This window comes from Mchenga conophoros, linkage group LG1 (assembly GCF_057382185.1).
Source record: "Mchenga conophoros isolate Kocher_MC1m ecotype Shallow Benthic linkage group LG1, M_conophoros_male_GT1.1, whole genome shotgun sequence".
Lineage (NCBI taxonomy): Eukaryota > Metazoa > Chordata > Actinopteri > Cichliformes > Cichlidae > Mchenga > Mchenga conophoros.
The window spans coordinates 15,384,305-15,401,139 of NC_140526.1; the positions used below are offsets into that span (position 1 = coordinate 15,384,305).

The 16,835-nt window shown below is 39.2% G+C and overlaps 2 protein-coding genes across 3 annotated transcripts in view; both read left to right on the forward strand.

The window, feature by feature from the left end:
* krtcap3 (keratinocyte associated protein 3) lies at positions 1-4,284 on the forward strand. Its single transcript, XM_085267578.1, has 6 exons — positions 1-173; positions 1,529-1,713; positions 2,355-2,414; positions 2,518-2,715; positions 2,840-2,974; positions 3,225-4,284. The coding sequence occupies exons 1-6, from the start codon at positions 161-163 to the stop codon at positions 3,294-3,296; spliced, it is 663 nt and encodes a 220-aa protein (XP_085123704.1). The 5' UTR covers positions 1-160; the 3' UTR covers positions 3,297-4,284.
* A 528-nt stretch (positions 4,285-4,812) lies between these two features.
* LOC146583116 (frizzled-3-like) overlaps positions 4,813-16,835 on the forward strand; it is a 33,779-nt gene continuing 21,756 nt past the window's right edge. The window contains exons 1-2 of one of the 2 annotated variants that reach the window (XM_085267527.1): positions 4,813-4,971; positions 5,895-6,741. In XM_085267527.1, coding sequence (XP_085123653.1) covers positions 6,316-6,741 — 426 coding nt within the window. In that variant the 5' untranslated portion in view covers positions 4,813-4,971; positions 5,895-6,315. Of the gene's footprint in view, positions 4,972-5,894; positions 6,742-11,009; positions 11,075-16,835 lie in introns of those variants that run through there. The other variant, XM_085267536.1, reaches the window with a different exon arrangement.

Consider the following 16,835-nt stretch of genomic DNA (forward strand, 5'->3'; position numbering starts at 1 on the left):
CCACAGAGGTGCAGATTGTACACAGGTGAGATCGGTGACGTCATACAGGAAGTACTATAGGGGCATACGTGTGGTTTGGAGTTTCTGCTATCGTGCTGTTGAACTGTAGCCCGAAAACTCTGGACATTATTCACAGAAAAACGTCGTTCCCTGCTGAGAGATGTGCACTTTTGGTGAGTTTGCCTGCGATTGTATTCAGGTGCTGTAAAAACCACCGTAGACTGCATAGTAACGACTTCCTCCCGATGTTATTTTCCATCTTACCTGCGGGTATATACCTGACCACCAGGCCTACAGCTGCTGTGTGGATTCATTTGTAAAAGTTTGCCTAATCTATATATTAGCCACCAGTTTCTCTATTGCTTTATTTTAACTTATTAATAGTGGAAATTGGCTTTTTAAACAATCAGAGAAGTGATGGCAACTCGAATAAGTAATCGAGTAAAAGGAAGCACGTCGTTCGTCCGCGCTAACTCCAATCTCTGGCCCAGTGGTCGCTCACAGTTCTTGTTTCACCCGTGTTTGCTGTTACTCGTTATGACGTACAGAATGTATAATAATAATAATAAATGTTTTAGTTGGGGGGGGGGCAGTTTTCACCACATGTGTATAAAACGCACGAAGAGGTAAATGGGTCGATAAAAGGGTTTAAAAAATGGGTGAGACTTTACAGACATTACATTGTGAAGAGAGACACAAAGAGCTGCACAGCCACACCAGTGTTAGCTGTTTTAGCTCAGATTGTTTTGTCAAAAGAAACCGCATTAACATTAAACATTAAAGTACTTAGTTTGTCCACCAGAGAGAGCTGACAGGTTGATTAACTAACTGATTTATCGGCTTTGTATGCATATTATCCAAGTCATTTATTTATAAATATTTTTTTAATTGTGAAGCTGTAAAAAATGTAAATAATTTATATACTACAGTTAAAAGCAGGTTCTCTGACATAACTGTGGACGAGTAATACTCAAAGGGTAGGTTTAATCTGAATGCCACGCATACAACAAAAGGAATATATACATGAAGTAATGAATTTGCTAGCTAGAAAATAAAATAGTTCACATGTAATAGAATCATGTAAAATTAAGTCTGTTAGAATGAGTTTTAAGAAGCAATTTAAAGGAAGTCACTGATTCTGCAAGCCTGATATCCTCAGGTAGGCTAAAGACAAGAGGCCCTGATGACAAAAGTGTCATCTGCAAGTATGCTAATCTGGGGTCAGCGGAAGTAACCCGGGGCCAAACTGAGGCAAGCTTTAAAATAACTGTAAAGATCAATTCTAAAACGTATAGGAAGCCAGGATGGAAGCCTTTCTCCAGGCCTGAGTGTCACAGTAGGTTTTATTCTAGAGATGGTTGTAATTTTAGCAAAACCAAGACTGGACAGCATTTCTATGTGATATAACAAGTCTATTGTTTTTGTATGGAATAGGTAGATTCATCTCCCATAAGTTATATTAACAATCAAACCACCCACTGTTACGTTTCTGTACGTGCCAGTTAGTAATCGAAAGTTTTACTTTCAGATAAGGACAAAGGGCCAAGGAGGCTGATGAGGAAGGGGTTGGCCCTTATAATCATCGGCCATATAAACTTCATCTTTGGCGCCATTGTCCATGGCAGCATTCTCCGCCACATTTCCAAACCCAGCCAGCAAATTTCTACTGAATACACCGTGACCAACATCATCTCCGTCACCTCGGGCTTGCTGGTGAGTCAGTGGTTTTCTTTTTGTGTTTTAAAGTCAACTTGGCACTTCAAATGCGCATGTTGTGAACCAAGCGACATTAAACCTCCAGGAGTTTCTGCCTTCATCAAAACATTTTACTTTAAAGTTTTTATCACACAGAGCTATCTGCAATCACTTTTATATCAGCAGTTCCGCTTGTTTGATGCATGAGAACATCAAAAGCTCACTCGGGTGATTTATTTTTATTTCTTTTTTAACTTTACCTCAGTGATAGTGTTGAGTATGTTTCTAAGCAATCAAGACTGAACTTGCTGATTACAGGAGAGCCGGTTCTTCAAAACAGCTACTTGTCCCTTCGGGGCAGACCTCATTACAATTACAGTCATGTACCACATAAACTTGTTGGGGATAAGAAGATATTAACTTTGTTTTCTTTCATATTTTAAGAGTGTACAAGTAAGACAGGAAGTAGAAGTTACCAGATATTTTTTACTTTTCAATAATGGGCCTAACTTCTGTTAAAGAGCCTGTTTGTTTTAAATTTTAAGTTCTTCTTCTACAGGATTTAATGCATTAATTTAATTGCTGGTAACTTAATAAACCCTGTACTGTGCAAAGCTTAAAGACTGATCTCATCTTATCTCATGATTTGAATGTTACAGAGTATTGCAACTGGGATTATTGCCATTGTGGTGTCAAGGAACCTTAATGTGCTCAAAGTGGTAAGAATTTAATTTGACTTCATCTACCAATATGATCACTTCAGTCACTGACACTTTGCACATCCCCTCATATATGTAATTTCTTTGTACTATCTATTTTCAGCAAATAGGCCTCCTGACTGCATCAATCCTGAATGCTTTGCTCTCAGCAGCATGTTGTGTCGGACTTCTCTTTGCCATTGGTGTCACAATTGCCCACGATGGGAAGGGTTTGATGGTCGGTTGCAGTGACACACAGGTGCCCATCAATGCTCGGTCACCTATTGGTGTCCGATGTCCATTTGATACTACAAGGATCTATGTGAGTTTGAAGTCCCCTTCCCTCAGTGTAAAACATGATTTTATTTTATTTTTTAAAGCATGACATGAGAAAGGATCAACATTTATCTCACATTTTCTCCTTTCCACCACCTCCCATCTCTCAGGACACCACCCTGGCTCTGTGGATCCCCTGTGCAGTGTTTTCGGCAGTTGAAGTGGGACTGTCAGTGTGGTGCTTCATGGTGGGACTGGCTCTCAGGGGGCTGCCACCCTGCAAGAACAACTACATCAAAGAGCAGGTGTGTATCTTTGTGTGGGCCAGATGAATATGCTTGAGGGGTATAACTTTGTTGTGTGACTCAAACATACACACACATACTTGGTCTAAGTCTGACACAGAAGTTATTCATTGTTACTCCTTCTCACTCAGCCATCCTTTAAATAAAGGCTACCTGTAGACATCCGCGCTCACTCTGTCATATTGCAAAAACCAAAACCGCTCATACTCGTCTCATCATGCCTCGTCTTTTGTGTCATTCTCTGTTCTAGTTGGAGGAAGAGGCCCAGTGCTCTCCTCACAGCCGACACCTGATTGGAGAGCGTGCGAATTCCGAACTGTAACTAAACAACAAGTAGCAAGCACATCTAAGAAGGCTAAATCCCAAAAAGCATGACTGCATCTCTGCACAGACTGAACTATTTCTTCTACAGTCATTTAGGGTAGTGTTACTCCAGTAATGTAGTGCAGGAATGGAATGAGTTTACTACAGTTGGCTGCTCACAGCTCCACTTTGTGTGCCTAATTAATGTTAATTTAGTGAACACATCACAAAAAAAAAACCCCTATTGACTGATAGGATTCAGCGTTCATGCCAATGTAAGAGACAATATATACAGGTACAAAGTAAGATATAAAGAATGATTTCAGTCCTGTACCCCTACTTGACTGTTTGGGTTTTAAGTGTGCCAATACGATGAAACCTTTGTTCATGAAGGAAAAACCAGCAACAATGTTTTTAGATTAACTCAAGTATGTTTTAGCATGTATGCTTATTTCAGAGACATATAGCTTTTCGCAATATATTTAGTGTTTTACTGTTTGTACAGATGAATTAATCCACTGTGCTGCATTTAAGATGCCTTCAGCAGACCACAGAAAATGAAGTCTTGCTGTTTATGCAAATTGGAAACCTATGATGAAGATGTTATGTAGATTGGAAATTTGTTGTATTGAAAGATAATTGTAAAGGTAACTGAAATGAGCATCTTGGGATGGAGAACCCTATTTGCTTGCTGAACATGCCATTGGTGTGGTTGTACTGTATTTAATATGCATTATAAAGTGTTTTTATATATTCTTTTTCTAATTACATTATTATTTGTCAGCTTTTTGCTTAAATTCTGAGAAAACATGTTTCAAAGAGATTTTAAACTAAAACTGTAGTGAGATTAAATTGAGTATGCTTTTTTTAAAAAGTAAACTTTTTATTGGTGGTCATACATTTGAAGTAAGCAGTAATCATTTTAAGTAGTGTCCAGAATTTTTTTAAGCCCATGCATTTCACACACATACTTTATTCTGTATCAATTAAACATAATGTGGACTTAAAGCTGTGTGCTTGGACTGTCTTTGTGCATTTAGAGTACTCTGGTTATATGTTAAGTAGTGTTATATTAGGAGCTGAAAGCCAGAATGTGGGCCAGCAGTCTAAGCTGCACACACTGACTCAACGACAGAGGGGATCAGATCAGATCAACCATGAAACGGTTAATCTACTGGCATGTTCAATTGTGTGGAAGGGAATCATAGCTCACTAATCCTGAGGCTATCGGGGATAAATATTGACACTGTGTTGACTGATACAATCAAAACAAATCTGCGTGTGTCACACCGGACACATAGGCTTATATGAAACCACGAGATTAACACGAAGAGTAATAATCTTTGTTGTTTGTTAGCTTCATGTTTGAATTGTGGCGAATACAACAGTTTAAAAAAAAAACTCATTACAATTCAGATTTTTTTTTTAAATTTCAATGCATTTTGTTTCTAAACTTAGCATACTGTCTTCATGAGGTGTTTTGTACCATTTAGTTCTACATCTGCAGAAAGCCCACACGCACAGCCTCCTGTGGGGCCAATTTAGTCGAGTCTTTGCGCGGTCACGTCGAATCCGCGGTCCCGACATGTCGACTGCGCGCCGCAGTCAAACCAGCTGCAAACAGGGAAACAAACGAGCTGCTGCAGTGAACGGAGCCGGTGGAGCAGAGGACCGCTCGGTGTTTTACACACAAGGTAAATCATTTATTACTGTGATGTTAGACCGTAACTGTGCTGCCGACTCATAATTGAGTGTTCACGAGCAAGGCAGGCAGACTTCAAGGAAAATGCGTTAATTAGAGGAAGCGCCCTACTGCTGCTGCTGGGCTGAAGACACTGCGGTGACAAACGGATTGATAAGCTGTGATCCTGGCGTGTCACCACCGTGTGAGCGCTTTGCCTTAACGCGGCGAAGATGCCGCACTGAAGCCCACCTTTAAAGATTTGTTCCCCCCTTAAAAACAGCCAGCTTTTCCACCCGGCGTGGAGGAGAAGGAAGCTAACGTTAAGGGCAGTGCCCCACGGTTACACAGGTGTTCGCTTGAAGTAGTTACCAATTTAATAGCGATAACGCTAGCTAGCTATGAGCGTTGAAGCAAGTTAGCTCGTGCCTAACGACCGACTGGGAGCAATTCACGCACGTGCGAATTAAAAGGCGCGATGCTGGGTTCTGCTTTATTTGAATGATGCGTGTCTGAAGTTTACTGTGTGCGCGTGTGAAACATCGCAGGTGTGCGTTACTGTTGCCCGGCCAACCTCTCACAAACACTGCAGTGGGGGCGGGGGGAGTGTCAGATGTTCTGCAGGTGTAACGTTCGCATTAGCGGCTTTGAACGAGAGTAACTACCGAGGTTTGCTTTGAACGTGTTTTCAGTTGTCTGCAGCGTAAACACACTGACAGAACACTCATAGACGAAAATCACTAAAAACACAGAGACAAGCCAAGACACTATCTCTAAATTATACTATCACTCATTGTGTCAGGAAAACACAACAATCCTGCACATATTAGTGGATTTTATGAGATATTTAAACCTCGACGCTTGTATAGAGTAGGGTGTGGCTGGTGAGGGACAATACCAGATTTTAATTAAAATCTTTGTATTTTTATTCTGCAGGACCTGCTTGATGGATCTAAACCAGTGTGGCAATTTATTTTTGAAATAACAAAATTTTCTCTGGCTAATGAATTAAAAAACAACAACAAAACAATTCCATGTTATTTGTCATAGAAAGGGTTGGTTTGTTCTTTGAAATGTGTCTGGAAATGAATTAAGAAGCTGAACATTTTCAAGGGCGAAAGAAGAATAAAAGAGACCTCCAGCAGAAGGCTGAGAGTGGGACATACTCTCCGTTTGGAGGTGGGATTTGTTTTTGACAATGGAACCATCAGGAGGTGGAGGAAAATCATATAATGATTTTTAAGTGACAGTTCAGACCCAGAAGAGCACATACAACAGTTGCCGGCAAATGTGAAGACTGTGAGAAAGAGCAGAACCATACGGGAGCGTACCCATTTTGTGGATTTTTCGTTCTCTAATGTGGATCTATTGCTTTAGCACCACTACTGGGACAAAAAATGGACCTATTTCCTTCACAGATTGCCTGTGTAATGGTTTACTGCATTATAATATCATTGCTCTGAGATGCTGTGGAGAAATGTCTACATTTAAGATGCAAACACCTCTTGGAAGAGGATATGTAAGAAACACCTTTCCAAAAACTGCAACGACTGATTGCATACTAAGGTTTCCAATCCATTATTTCTTCATGCCTGTCTTCCTGCTGGTCTTCTCCCTGGTTACACCTGCCTATGCCATTCATGTGGAGTCCATCGAGAGCCACAGTGAGTTTACCTGTGAGCCCATCAGACTGAGAATGTGCCAGGATCTGCCTTACAACACAACATTCATGCCCAATCTTCTGAACCACTATGACCAGCAGACTGCTGCACTAGCAATGGAGGTATGCTTATATATGTGTGTGTCTGTGTGTGAGAGTCCTTCATTTGTGTCACAATACACAGGGAAATTGGTTATCTGATGCAGTAAATTAGAGATTTGAGATTACATGATTTTTTTTTATTTTTTTATTTTTTTTTTTTTGGGGGGGGGGGGGTTGCTTTTTTTTTTGGTATAGATTGTCCTAACATGTAGCACAGGTCTTGTTGACAAGGTGTAAAATGCTAAATGGCTACAAAGCAACAGCTGGTAGTTTCACACTGTGGTGTGATGTCAGGCTCAGGACAAAAGGATTTCACACACAGTATAACGAGCATCATTGTCAAGTAAAGGTATTTTTGTATGGTCAGTGAAACAAACCAACTTGGGCAGTTTATTTATTCATCCATCTATCTTCCATGTTTCACTGTTTATCTGGAGTCAGATGGCTGCAGGCTAAATGATCTGTGCAGAGGTTCCTGTCACAATCAATGTTTCCAGCTCCTCTTGGGGAACCCCGAGGTGTTCCCAGGCAATTTAATGATTTTTATTTCCTTAATCAAAGTATAAAGGAAAATTGTGCATTATTTGCAAACACAACTCTACCCAAATTGTGAACCAAAAACAGTTGTGCAATTTACCTATTTCCTTTATCATCCAGCTACAGTAACACACAGGTACTCTGGACAGTACTGAAAGCCGTTCCACGTAGAGACAGATGATGAATGCATATTGCATTGTCACACAGGCACTCTGAGTAGTAGCTGAGAGACAAAAGGTGCTATCTGATCCGCTGTACTGCTAACCAATACAGCTTATTTTCATTGTCCTGTCAGTATAAACATTCTCAATAAACACCTCGCAAAATGCAGTCTAAAATGCAGTGAATAAGAGCAGTAATTTTCATTCACACGCTCCATGCATTCACATTTTTCTTTCATATATATATAAAAAATTATTTATTTATTTATTTTTTAATTAATTTTTTTAATTCACTTGTTATAGGCTTTTCAATGTTTGGGATCAGTTAGACATACAAACTGGTCAGCTAATATGCACACTATATATAATGAGAATCATGTCACCATTACAAAGTTTTCCTTACATCATACAGGCATAATTAGCAGCAATAAAATATATTTCAATATGGTGGTTATGGAATTTATTTCCAAAGAAATACTTCTTTGTTTAAGGGCATCGGTTTTAAGCAATAGAGTGGCAAAGAGTACTGTGTTACACACTGTCTGAGAGCAATAGTAGACTCACACTATCCATCTGTATCGTGTTACCTCCCTTTCCTACTCTTTTGTTACTCCCGAAGAGCAAGAAAGGTGTTTCTTGGTGACTACACAATTACTTGCTTGTAGCAACTATTTTTTTTTTTTAGTACCACAGGCAACATATACCACTGTACTTGGGATGTGGACTTGTTTGGGTATATTAAATTACTTTAGTGCTGCTTAGTAATTCCCTGTTAAAAAGAGGAATGATGAAAAGGATAATTTACTGCAAACAAAAAGGTAAAATCCTTATAGACATGTTCAAGTCTCTTTTAGGGGAAAATTCAGGCCAAGTCGTTATACTCTGCAGTCCTTTGGTCGGTTTGGGGTTTTTACAAATTTCCAGGGCTGTAGAATGAAATCCCATTACACGTGCTGTTTGGCATACTTTTACCCATGTTTTGGCTGCCTTGCAACTGGTGGTCTGTGGTTTAAAAACATGGAACAGTAATGCATACAATCAGTTGAATTAAATCTGCCTCCAGCTGTTCATAGTTGGCGTATTAAATTACCCCTGTTGAAAAGCAGATGAATTTGAAGAAGGCCTATGCTGGCTGTGCTTTTTGCATGTTTAATCTTTGGGGATTTTTATTTTTAGTTCATGTTTAGTTAATATTTTCCCATGTCAAAACAAGATGAATGTCAGGCAAAAGCGCAAGCCCAAATTCTCTGTTTTGCCCTCTTAATATTAGATCAAAGAAAGGGATTTCTGGTGTATTTTATGTCAGGATATGTTGTGCAGGAGACTGTCAGACTCGCTGCTGTCATACGCTTGTTATTTCTCTTTAAAAGAATAAGGGGATTAGGAAAAACAGCTTTATTCTGGATTGACAGAAATGTGTTTTGATTGGATTCTAATACTCCTACAGTCATAGGATTCATTCAGCACATTAAGGAGCATGCAACTGTTTATATCAAGTCAACTCCCAAGCATCATGTCAAAACATGCTGTGTTAAAGATTGTGAGAAGCGTCTGTTGTTGAACTTGATTTGACCCAGATGAAGGAGCCAAGTAACTGACACCCTCAGTCTCCCTGCAGTCATGGAAGAGACAGCTTTCTGAAGATGGTTGAGTAGCAACATGAGCCCTGTTAGCTTCCCTTCTCTGGTCTGCTGTGACCAGGCATGGTAGTCCTGGTGGGATCCCTGGAGGTAATTTAATAATATCTCGTTGGACACTGGCTGCATAATACAAACGTGTGTGCTCACAGGGATATATATGCATATGCTGGTGTTTATGGGCATGTGTGTTAGTGCTCAGTTTGTGAGCCATCTTGAAATTGCATTTGTACTTTATTTGGTAGTGATTACAATTTTTGATTGTGTGCTTTGGTTAGTCTAGTATCGTGATATATAAAACTGGAGTACCAGAACTTGATGGTGAATTTTGTGTTGCATTTCCACTCCTCAAATGTTCCTATTGTTCCAATGCTGGCATCCTTATTTGAAAGCTATAACGTGTTGGCACATTAAGTCATTTTACAGACTCTATGAAATTCTTAAAATTTGAAGTAATAAACACAATTTCTGCAGATTCTTGAGTGCCCACATACCTTACAGCCACTACAGCTTTTCTCTTTTCCAAGAAAACCCTTACTGGGATGATTAAATTACCCTGCCATTTGTGTTATAGCATTATTAGTTGAACTTTCTGCTCTCAGCAGCTGTTCACCAGCAGCAAAACAGTGGGGTAAACACATGAATGTTCTTTGTCTGCATAATTATATTTATACTAAAAGGATGCTTAAAGAGAGAATCCCTGGGCCAGTTTACCATTTTCCAGCTTTACACCAAATTTATTGGGTTTCTCTTTCTTTTGCCTATGCTTCACCACTCCAAGTAGTTTTGTGAAATGTAACTTTGTAGCTTTTGTGTAATCCTTCTGGCAAACAAACTGCAAAGACCAAAGAGAAAACTGGGGGTCTTTTTTGGCACTTGAAGAGGTTTTAAGGCTCAAGTATCTGCCTAATTTGGCATTTTCCTTCCTGCATAGCATCAGTACATTTTAACAAAGATTAGACGACCAGAACTAGTTCTGGTTTCAGGCTTTTGCAAGAGTTCAGAAATTATTTAATAACTGGACAAGTAGAAGTGATTCATTAAGAAGCATCATCAGGTGTGTGTCCATTTGGGATTTTTTTTTTTCTTGTAACAAAATGTAAAATAAACAACTGCTGCCAAAGCTGCGTGAAGCACTTCAGATGCCTTAATGAAACTGGAGCCATTCTAAGCAGCTGTTGTAGTCATTTTTTCGGGTCAAATCACATGATGAATGTTTTCTCTGCCTCAGTGGCAAAGCTTTCGTGTCTTGGCTTTCTTGCAAAGCAGACAAGCAGTGAGCTGTCATGTTATGATCCTGTCTGTTGTCAGTCAAGCTTCTCTGAGTCACAGAGCTGGATTTTAGAGACATTTTTGTATTTGAAATGGTCCTCTGTTGTACATTCGGAGAGTCTGGAGACTTGATTGACGCTGAAAATATAACCTTTTCCTTCCTTTTTAAGTTAAAAGCAGAGCCGTAAAAGGATCTTCCCAGAATGTGTTCATGATAAATCCAGGACACATTTATTTAGCGCTTCATTGACAAGCTCTAAGTACTGATCAGTATGTTTCATGTGTATAATTGCTGAGCCTGGCTAAGGGCTGATTCAACTCCAGCATTTCCTGTTTGAGTGTGTGTGAGAGAGGGGGAGAGAGAGAGGCAGAAAGAGGGGAGGTTAACCGCGCCAGCTGTCATCTCTCACTAGTGCTAACTAACTGCTAATCTCTCGCTCAGTTCCACAATGATGACATTGAGTCCCACAGACCGTCGGCCATCCCATCTGCCACAATAGTCAATTAAACATGATCAAACTTGATGGGAAAGTCAGAATATAAGGAGGGTTTTTTTAAGAGTAAGGAGATGAATTTTAAAATGGGAAAAGGGTGCTTGGGTAACAAATGAAAATATTTCATTGGGAGTGTTGTTGCATGCGCTCACATGTTTCCATGCTTTTGTGTCTGCATTGTCACTTAGGAATCCAATCTATACTGTCCATCTGCCGCAGCATGATAGGGCTCCCAGACGACGTGGTACTTGAGGTCTGTGCATGTTAGACACAGTTCAGACATATGACATCACAGGGATTGAGTATCATCACTAAGAGATGGAAACTGATAACATGGCTCTAACTTAATCTGGGGTTTTCCTTAAAAGTGGAGATTTATTTCCTGAAAAAGTCTCCCTAAAATTACAGACACGTTATAAATTACAGGAAAAAACAACATCTGCAATCTTAGTAAGGTGTTGGGTTACCATTTGCTGCCCGAGCTGCTTCATTGCACCAGTGATGAAGTCACTACCCGACCATCCTTAGGTTTTTAACTGGGTTGAGCAGTAGTGACTATGAAGGGCAGTTCAAATTCTGGCTTTACATATTAAGGCTTTTTTGACACTCTGTCTCTATGTAGGGGGCATTGATAACCTGCAAGAGACTACTTCCACCATTATAGAAATGTTTCATTATTAAATGAAAGTGATCAGTTAGAAAAACATTTTGCTTTCCAGCGAACCTTCACATTGAGGGGACAAGTGGAACCATCCCATAACAGACCCACCAGATCCCCTTACTGAAGCAGTCAAGGCTGGGATTATATTTGCTTGTGGACATACAGGGGGACAGCTGTGGACACCACAGATTAATAGTTGTTTTCATAACTGTTTTTATGCACACTCGGAGGAGACATAAATTGTTGGGGAATTTTAGTGCATTTCTGCATTGACAAGTCTGCGTGGTCATAACAGATTGGGCGGCCCATGGATGTCTTCTCGTTTACCCAAGCACATCCTCCTTACTTTCAGACATGGAAACTATGACACTGCAAAGTGGGTTAAAACTATATTATTTCTACAGACTTTATGTTGATTTGTATATAGTATATCTGCTGTGGATGTAAAGAAAGGTGGCATGACAGAGAGGATGTTTGGTTGCAGCTAAAGAAAACTGAGCTGGCCATGAAACAGATCTTTTGTTATATATATAAATAAATAACTATGCCTCATAATACAACTGCTGTGCCTGAGGCCATCAGAGCTCAGATGTCTCTCTGATGCTTGATCAGAGAGTTACCCTTCAAGTTATTAGTTTTGCATTTAATTTTGATGGAATTTAGGTCAGAGGTCATTCACGTCTATCAGCAGTTTTCAATATCAAAATGATTCTTTTTTTTTACTAAATGTAAAGTTAAAACAAGAAATGTCAAAACACTCAGTCCGGCATTTTTGTTATTTTATAACATGGTCAGTAATTGCACGGTGAGAAGAAGGAGCAGAGTGCGTGCAGCTGACTGTGCTTCATGTTGCCACACTCACAAATTGCCAGACCAGAGTGTGACTGTACCTGGCTTCGGGATTTTTTGGGTGACATAGAACATTATTCTGAGTGGTAAAAATAAATGTGGAGTGATTGCTCTAGTTGCCACTGAAATTCAGTGTAATCACAGAGATGTTACTAAGAATTAGCGTTTCTGAGGTCTGAATATTGAATTACTAGCTGTTGGAAAACATCCATGTTAACTCACTGGGGGAACTTGTCATTGCTGATGCTGCATGAATCAACACACCGCCTGACACAGAGGTCATCAAATGGCCGTGGCTGTGGTGAATGGCTATGGATAATTAATGGATAATGTAGACCTTCTGCACACTGAACACTTAATCTAACATCAGTTTCAGCTCCAGTGCCACAACAATAGAAAATCTTTATCGCCTCTTACCTACTATACCTATTTAACTTTTAATTCTGTCCTATTATTGTAGGGTCTTTACCTTTTCAAAATAAAGCACCTTGAGGCGACTACTATTGTAATTTGTTGCTATGTCAATAAAATTGATATTGATTGCTATATGATTTATTATAACTGACCCCTGTCTGCCCTGTTTTATTCTGTGGTATTGTATTTGTTTTATTGTTTTGTTGTTTTCTTATCCTCCTACTTACATCATCTAATTTTCTTTTTTGTTCCTGTTGTATAGAATCACTTTTAAGTTAGTAAAGCTCATGGAATATCATTCGATATATTTAATTTTAAGAGAGATTTAAAGAAAGCCTTGTTTTACTCTACAGTATAGCATAGTGCATCTAAAGCAAAATTATATTGGTCGTTTAGTAGGCTTACACCACAAAATCATGTATTTTGGAGAAATCACTTTTAGGCAGAGAACTTGTTTTTATTTACTTCAGTTTTATTACTCTTCTTATTATGCAACTGACCAGAAGTCACTTTTCTTTGCTACAGCAAATGACATTTATGAACTAGTGCTGACATCTTAAACGTATTACCGATAAAAGCTGGTGGAGCGTTTTTGGGTTTTTCTTTTTTCACTCCTCAGGGTTATGCAGCATTCAGACTGAGAAGAGAGAGAGGCTGAATAGTTTTCCTAAACTCGTTGCTAAGCACTGAATTCCTTTTAATCCACTGCTGAATCCAGCTTATTTAGACAGGTATTTAAAAAATGTCCAACAATGTTAAGAACTACTATTTGACTGGAGTTTGGGTTGTTAATATATTCTGTGTAACCTGTAAAACATATATTCAAGCATGAGGTCAGTTGTAAGCTCAAAGGCAACAATAGTGTGAATATGATGAAGTGACAAGCAGGTCTTTGCATACTTAATTATTACGAAAAGATGCTTAAGAGCTTTTCCTATACCACAACAACACCTTTGTTTTATAACCTAGTTCAGGAGGGCAGCCAGTTTGAAATGATCTAATGCTTATATACATGCATCCATGTGGGGTTAAATTCCCATTTTACACCTTTATCATGATACCCTAAACTCAGATGTGGTGAGCAAACATTTGGGCGCATGTGTGCTGCAGAGGTAGTTTAATCCGTTGAGGTCACCAAAAGAACTGGAGGTAGAAGAAAGGGATAAAGGGTTAAAGAAGAAAATATGTGGGGCAGTAGAGCAGAAAGAGAATGTCAGAAACTAAATGGAGGGAAATTCTGACAGAGTGACGGGTTGTGTAAAGACTTTAGACTCTACTGTCTCCGCTGTTTGTGTTTCTCTCACCATGGGGTCCTGTCGTTCAAAATAAGACTGCTCTGTTTAAGAACGACCACACTGGGGCTACCAGGTCCCTGCAACAGAAAGTGTGTGTGTGCATGCCAAATCTAGTGAGTTGGAGGCTTGTTGTGCTTAAGTGTGAGCTGTTTTTTTGTTTTGTTTTTTAAACTTTGTGCATATGTGAATACGAAAGAGGGAATTAGTTGTTATAGAAGTGCGTTTGTGAGCATGTGATGGGTTGGTTGAGTTTGTGCTATGCCGTGTGTGTTAGTGTGTGCATGTTCAGAGCATTTGAAGAGGCTTATTACCCTATTCACTCCCCAAGAGAGAGACAGGTCCTCATTCAGTTTAAAAGTTCCTGTTTGTTTCAATTGAACACTTGATTATGTTGCTTGTTCTGACAGTCTATTGAAGCCACCAGCCTAAATGAAGCAATCATTTATTTATGTGCAGAACAAAGGCACTGCCTGGCCCTGTTTTTTGGCACAATGTTCCCATCTACATAGCTTCCACTATGCTTATTCACCCTCACAATGCCTCACAATGCTTTGTAAAGAAAGATTTAAGGAGAGATTGGAGAGATTTTCCCGTTTCTCAAACGCTGCTCTGTACCCTGCTGTAAATATAGTAAAACAGATTTTTGCAATGAAAATAAGAACCATAATTGTTTGAATTCCCTAACCTAATAACATTGTCTGTGTGTTACACCAATAATGCTGTTTTAAAATGAAGCTGAAAAAGTTTTAAAGTATCAGGCAAGAAAAAAAAAAAAGAAAACCGTATTGCCTAACAATTATCATTCTCTTTTTAAAGGACTTCTATCACCTTTACCATAAGGTTTTACATTTTTATAATGATTTTGTCCTTTTAATAAAAATAAAAAAGGCAATGGTGTAATCTGTAATAAGCTAAAACATATAAAATCATTTTTCCCCTTAAATCCATCTTTCTCCCCCTTTCTTTCCATGTTTATGACAACCATCTGTTGTTTCTTCCAGACCTTCCAGATGATTATGTAATATCAGCTTTGGGGTACTTGCATGGTTTGTTAATCCATCACCTCCACTGCATGTATGCCTCAGTGCACATCATCCTATTTCTGTGTGTGGGTTCTGTACTGAGGTCTATCAGTTCAGTTGACATGTTTCCCTTGGAAACACATTAATATAGGTTATCCATGTCTTATGGACTTAATCTGAATGCATGACCCAGCTACAGAACTGTGTGTGGAAATGTGTGTGTGCAACTAGCGAGAGATATTTAACCCAGCTTCACACTAACATACACACATACACAAACACACCAGCATTGATCCCTTTCTCACGCAAAGCCACTCAACACGAGGCAGCTCTAGTGTTTTCAGCTCACTGCAGGTCAGCATTAAAAGCTCTAGCGCTACTAATTGTGCACTTATGTGAGCCACATTCAGCTCTCAATCCTCCAAAAATAGCTCTCTTATACATAAAATATATACAGGATTATTGAATAGTTTTGTAACTATAAAGAACAACTGAACTGCTTTTCAGACATTCTACCATGTTTTGTCATAAAAAGTACGCTTGTGTGTATTGCTGCCTATAGAACTACCAACCTACAAAAAATTGTAGCCTTTTTTTATGCGCACTTTTTAAAAACTGAATGGTATAAAATAATTTTTAAAAAAGCATGTTCTAAGATCACATACTAATGCTAACAAGCAATAACTTGCACTTCGCTTCTGTTTGCTGTATTTTCAACCTCAAAATTCCACTCAATCTGATACCAAGTTAATCCCTCTTCCGCTCCTTCTTCTCATTTTTCCAGGATCTTTTAGAGGTCAGCGTCTTTTACATTGCTGTATCACTTGTAATCAATATACCTGTGCTGTGATCATTATTGTTTTTTCTGCTTCTATGTGGTGTTCTCATGTACATTTTTTTTTAATTAATTAAAAAAATGCACTGAAAACAATAGTAAACAGAACAAATGAAGGCAGTGAACAAAGAAACAATGGTTTTTCCTCTGGCGTGGTAGTTTAAAATAAACACAGGGCGTTCATGAAACAGGATATTAACAGAGGTTTTTATGTAGTTATGTGATTTAATTGCACTCTGAGGAATGCTCATACAGATGCCTCATAATGACAATAATTTATTACACTAAACATGAACTTCAAAATGTCCATCCATCCATCCATTCGCTTCCGCTTATCCTTTTCAGGGTCGCGGGGCGTGCTGGAGCCTATCCCAGCTGTCATAGGGCGAGAAGCAGGGTACACCCTGGACAGGTCGCCAGTCTGTCGCAGGGCTAACACATAGGGACAGACAACCATTCACACCCACATTCACACCTAGTGGCAATTTGGATTATCCAATTAACCTATCCCCACAAGTTGCATGTCTTTGGACTGTGGGAGGAAGCCGGAGTACCCGGAGAGAACCCACGGAAACACGGGGAGAACATGCAAACTCCACACAGAAAGATCCCGGCCTGATGGTGGAATTGAACTCAGGACCTTCTTGCTGTGCGGCAACAGTGCTAACCACCGTGCCACCGTGCTGCCTTCAAAATGTATTGTTTTAAATATATACACTTATATAAATATATTATTCAAATGTATATGTTCTGCAAAATATCAAAGATTATCCAGATGCTAGAAATTTATTTTTTTCTCATACTCAAAACATAGATGCAAGTTGTAGCAGATGGATGCACAGGCGGCTTAGATGGTGTTAGGACATGTGTGGGTGATCTTCTTCAGCTCCATTGTCACACTCTTGGCTCCCCACCTACATCTCTATCATTTCATTTGA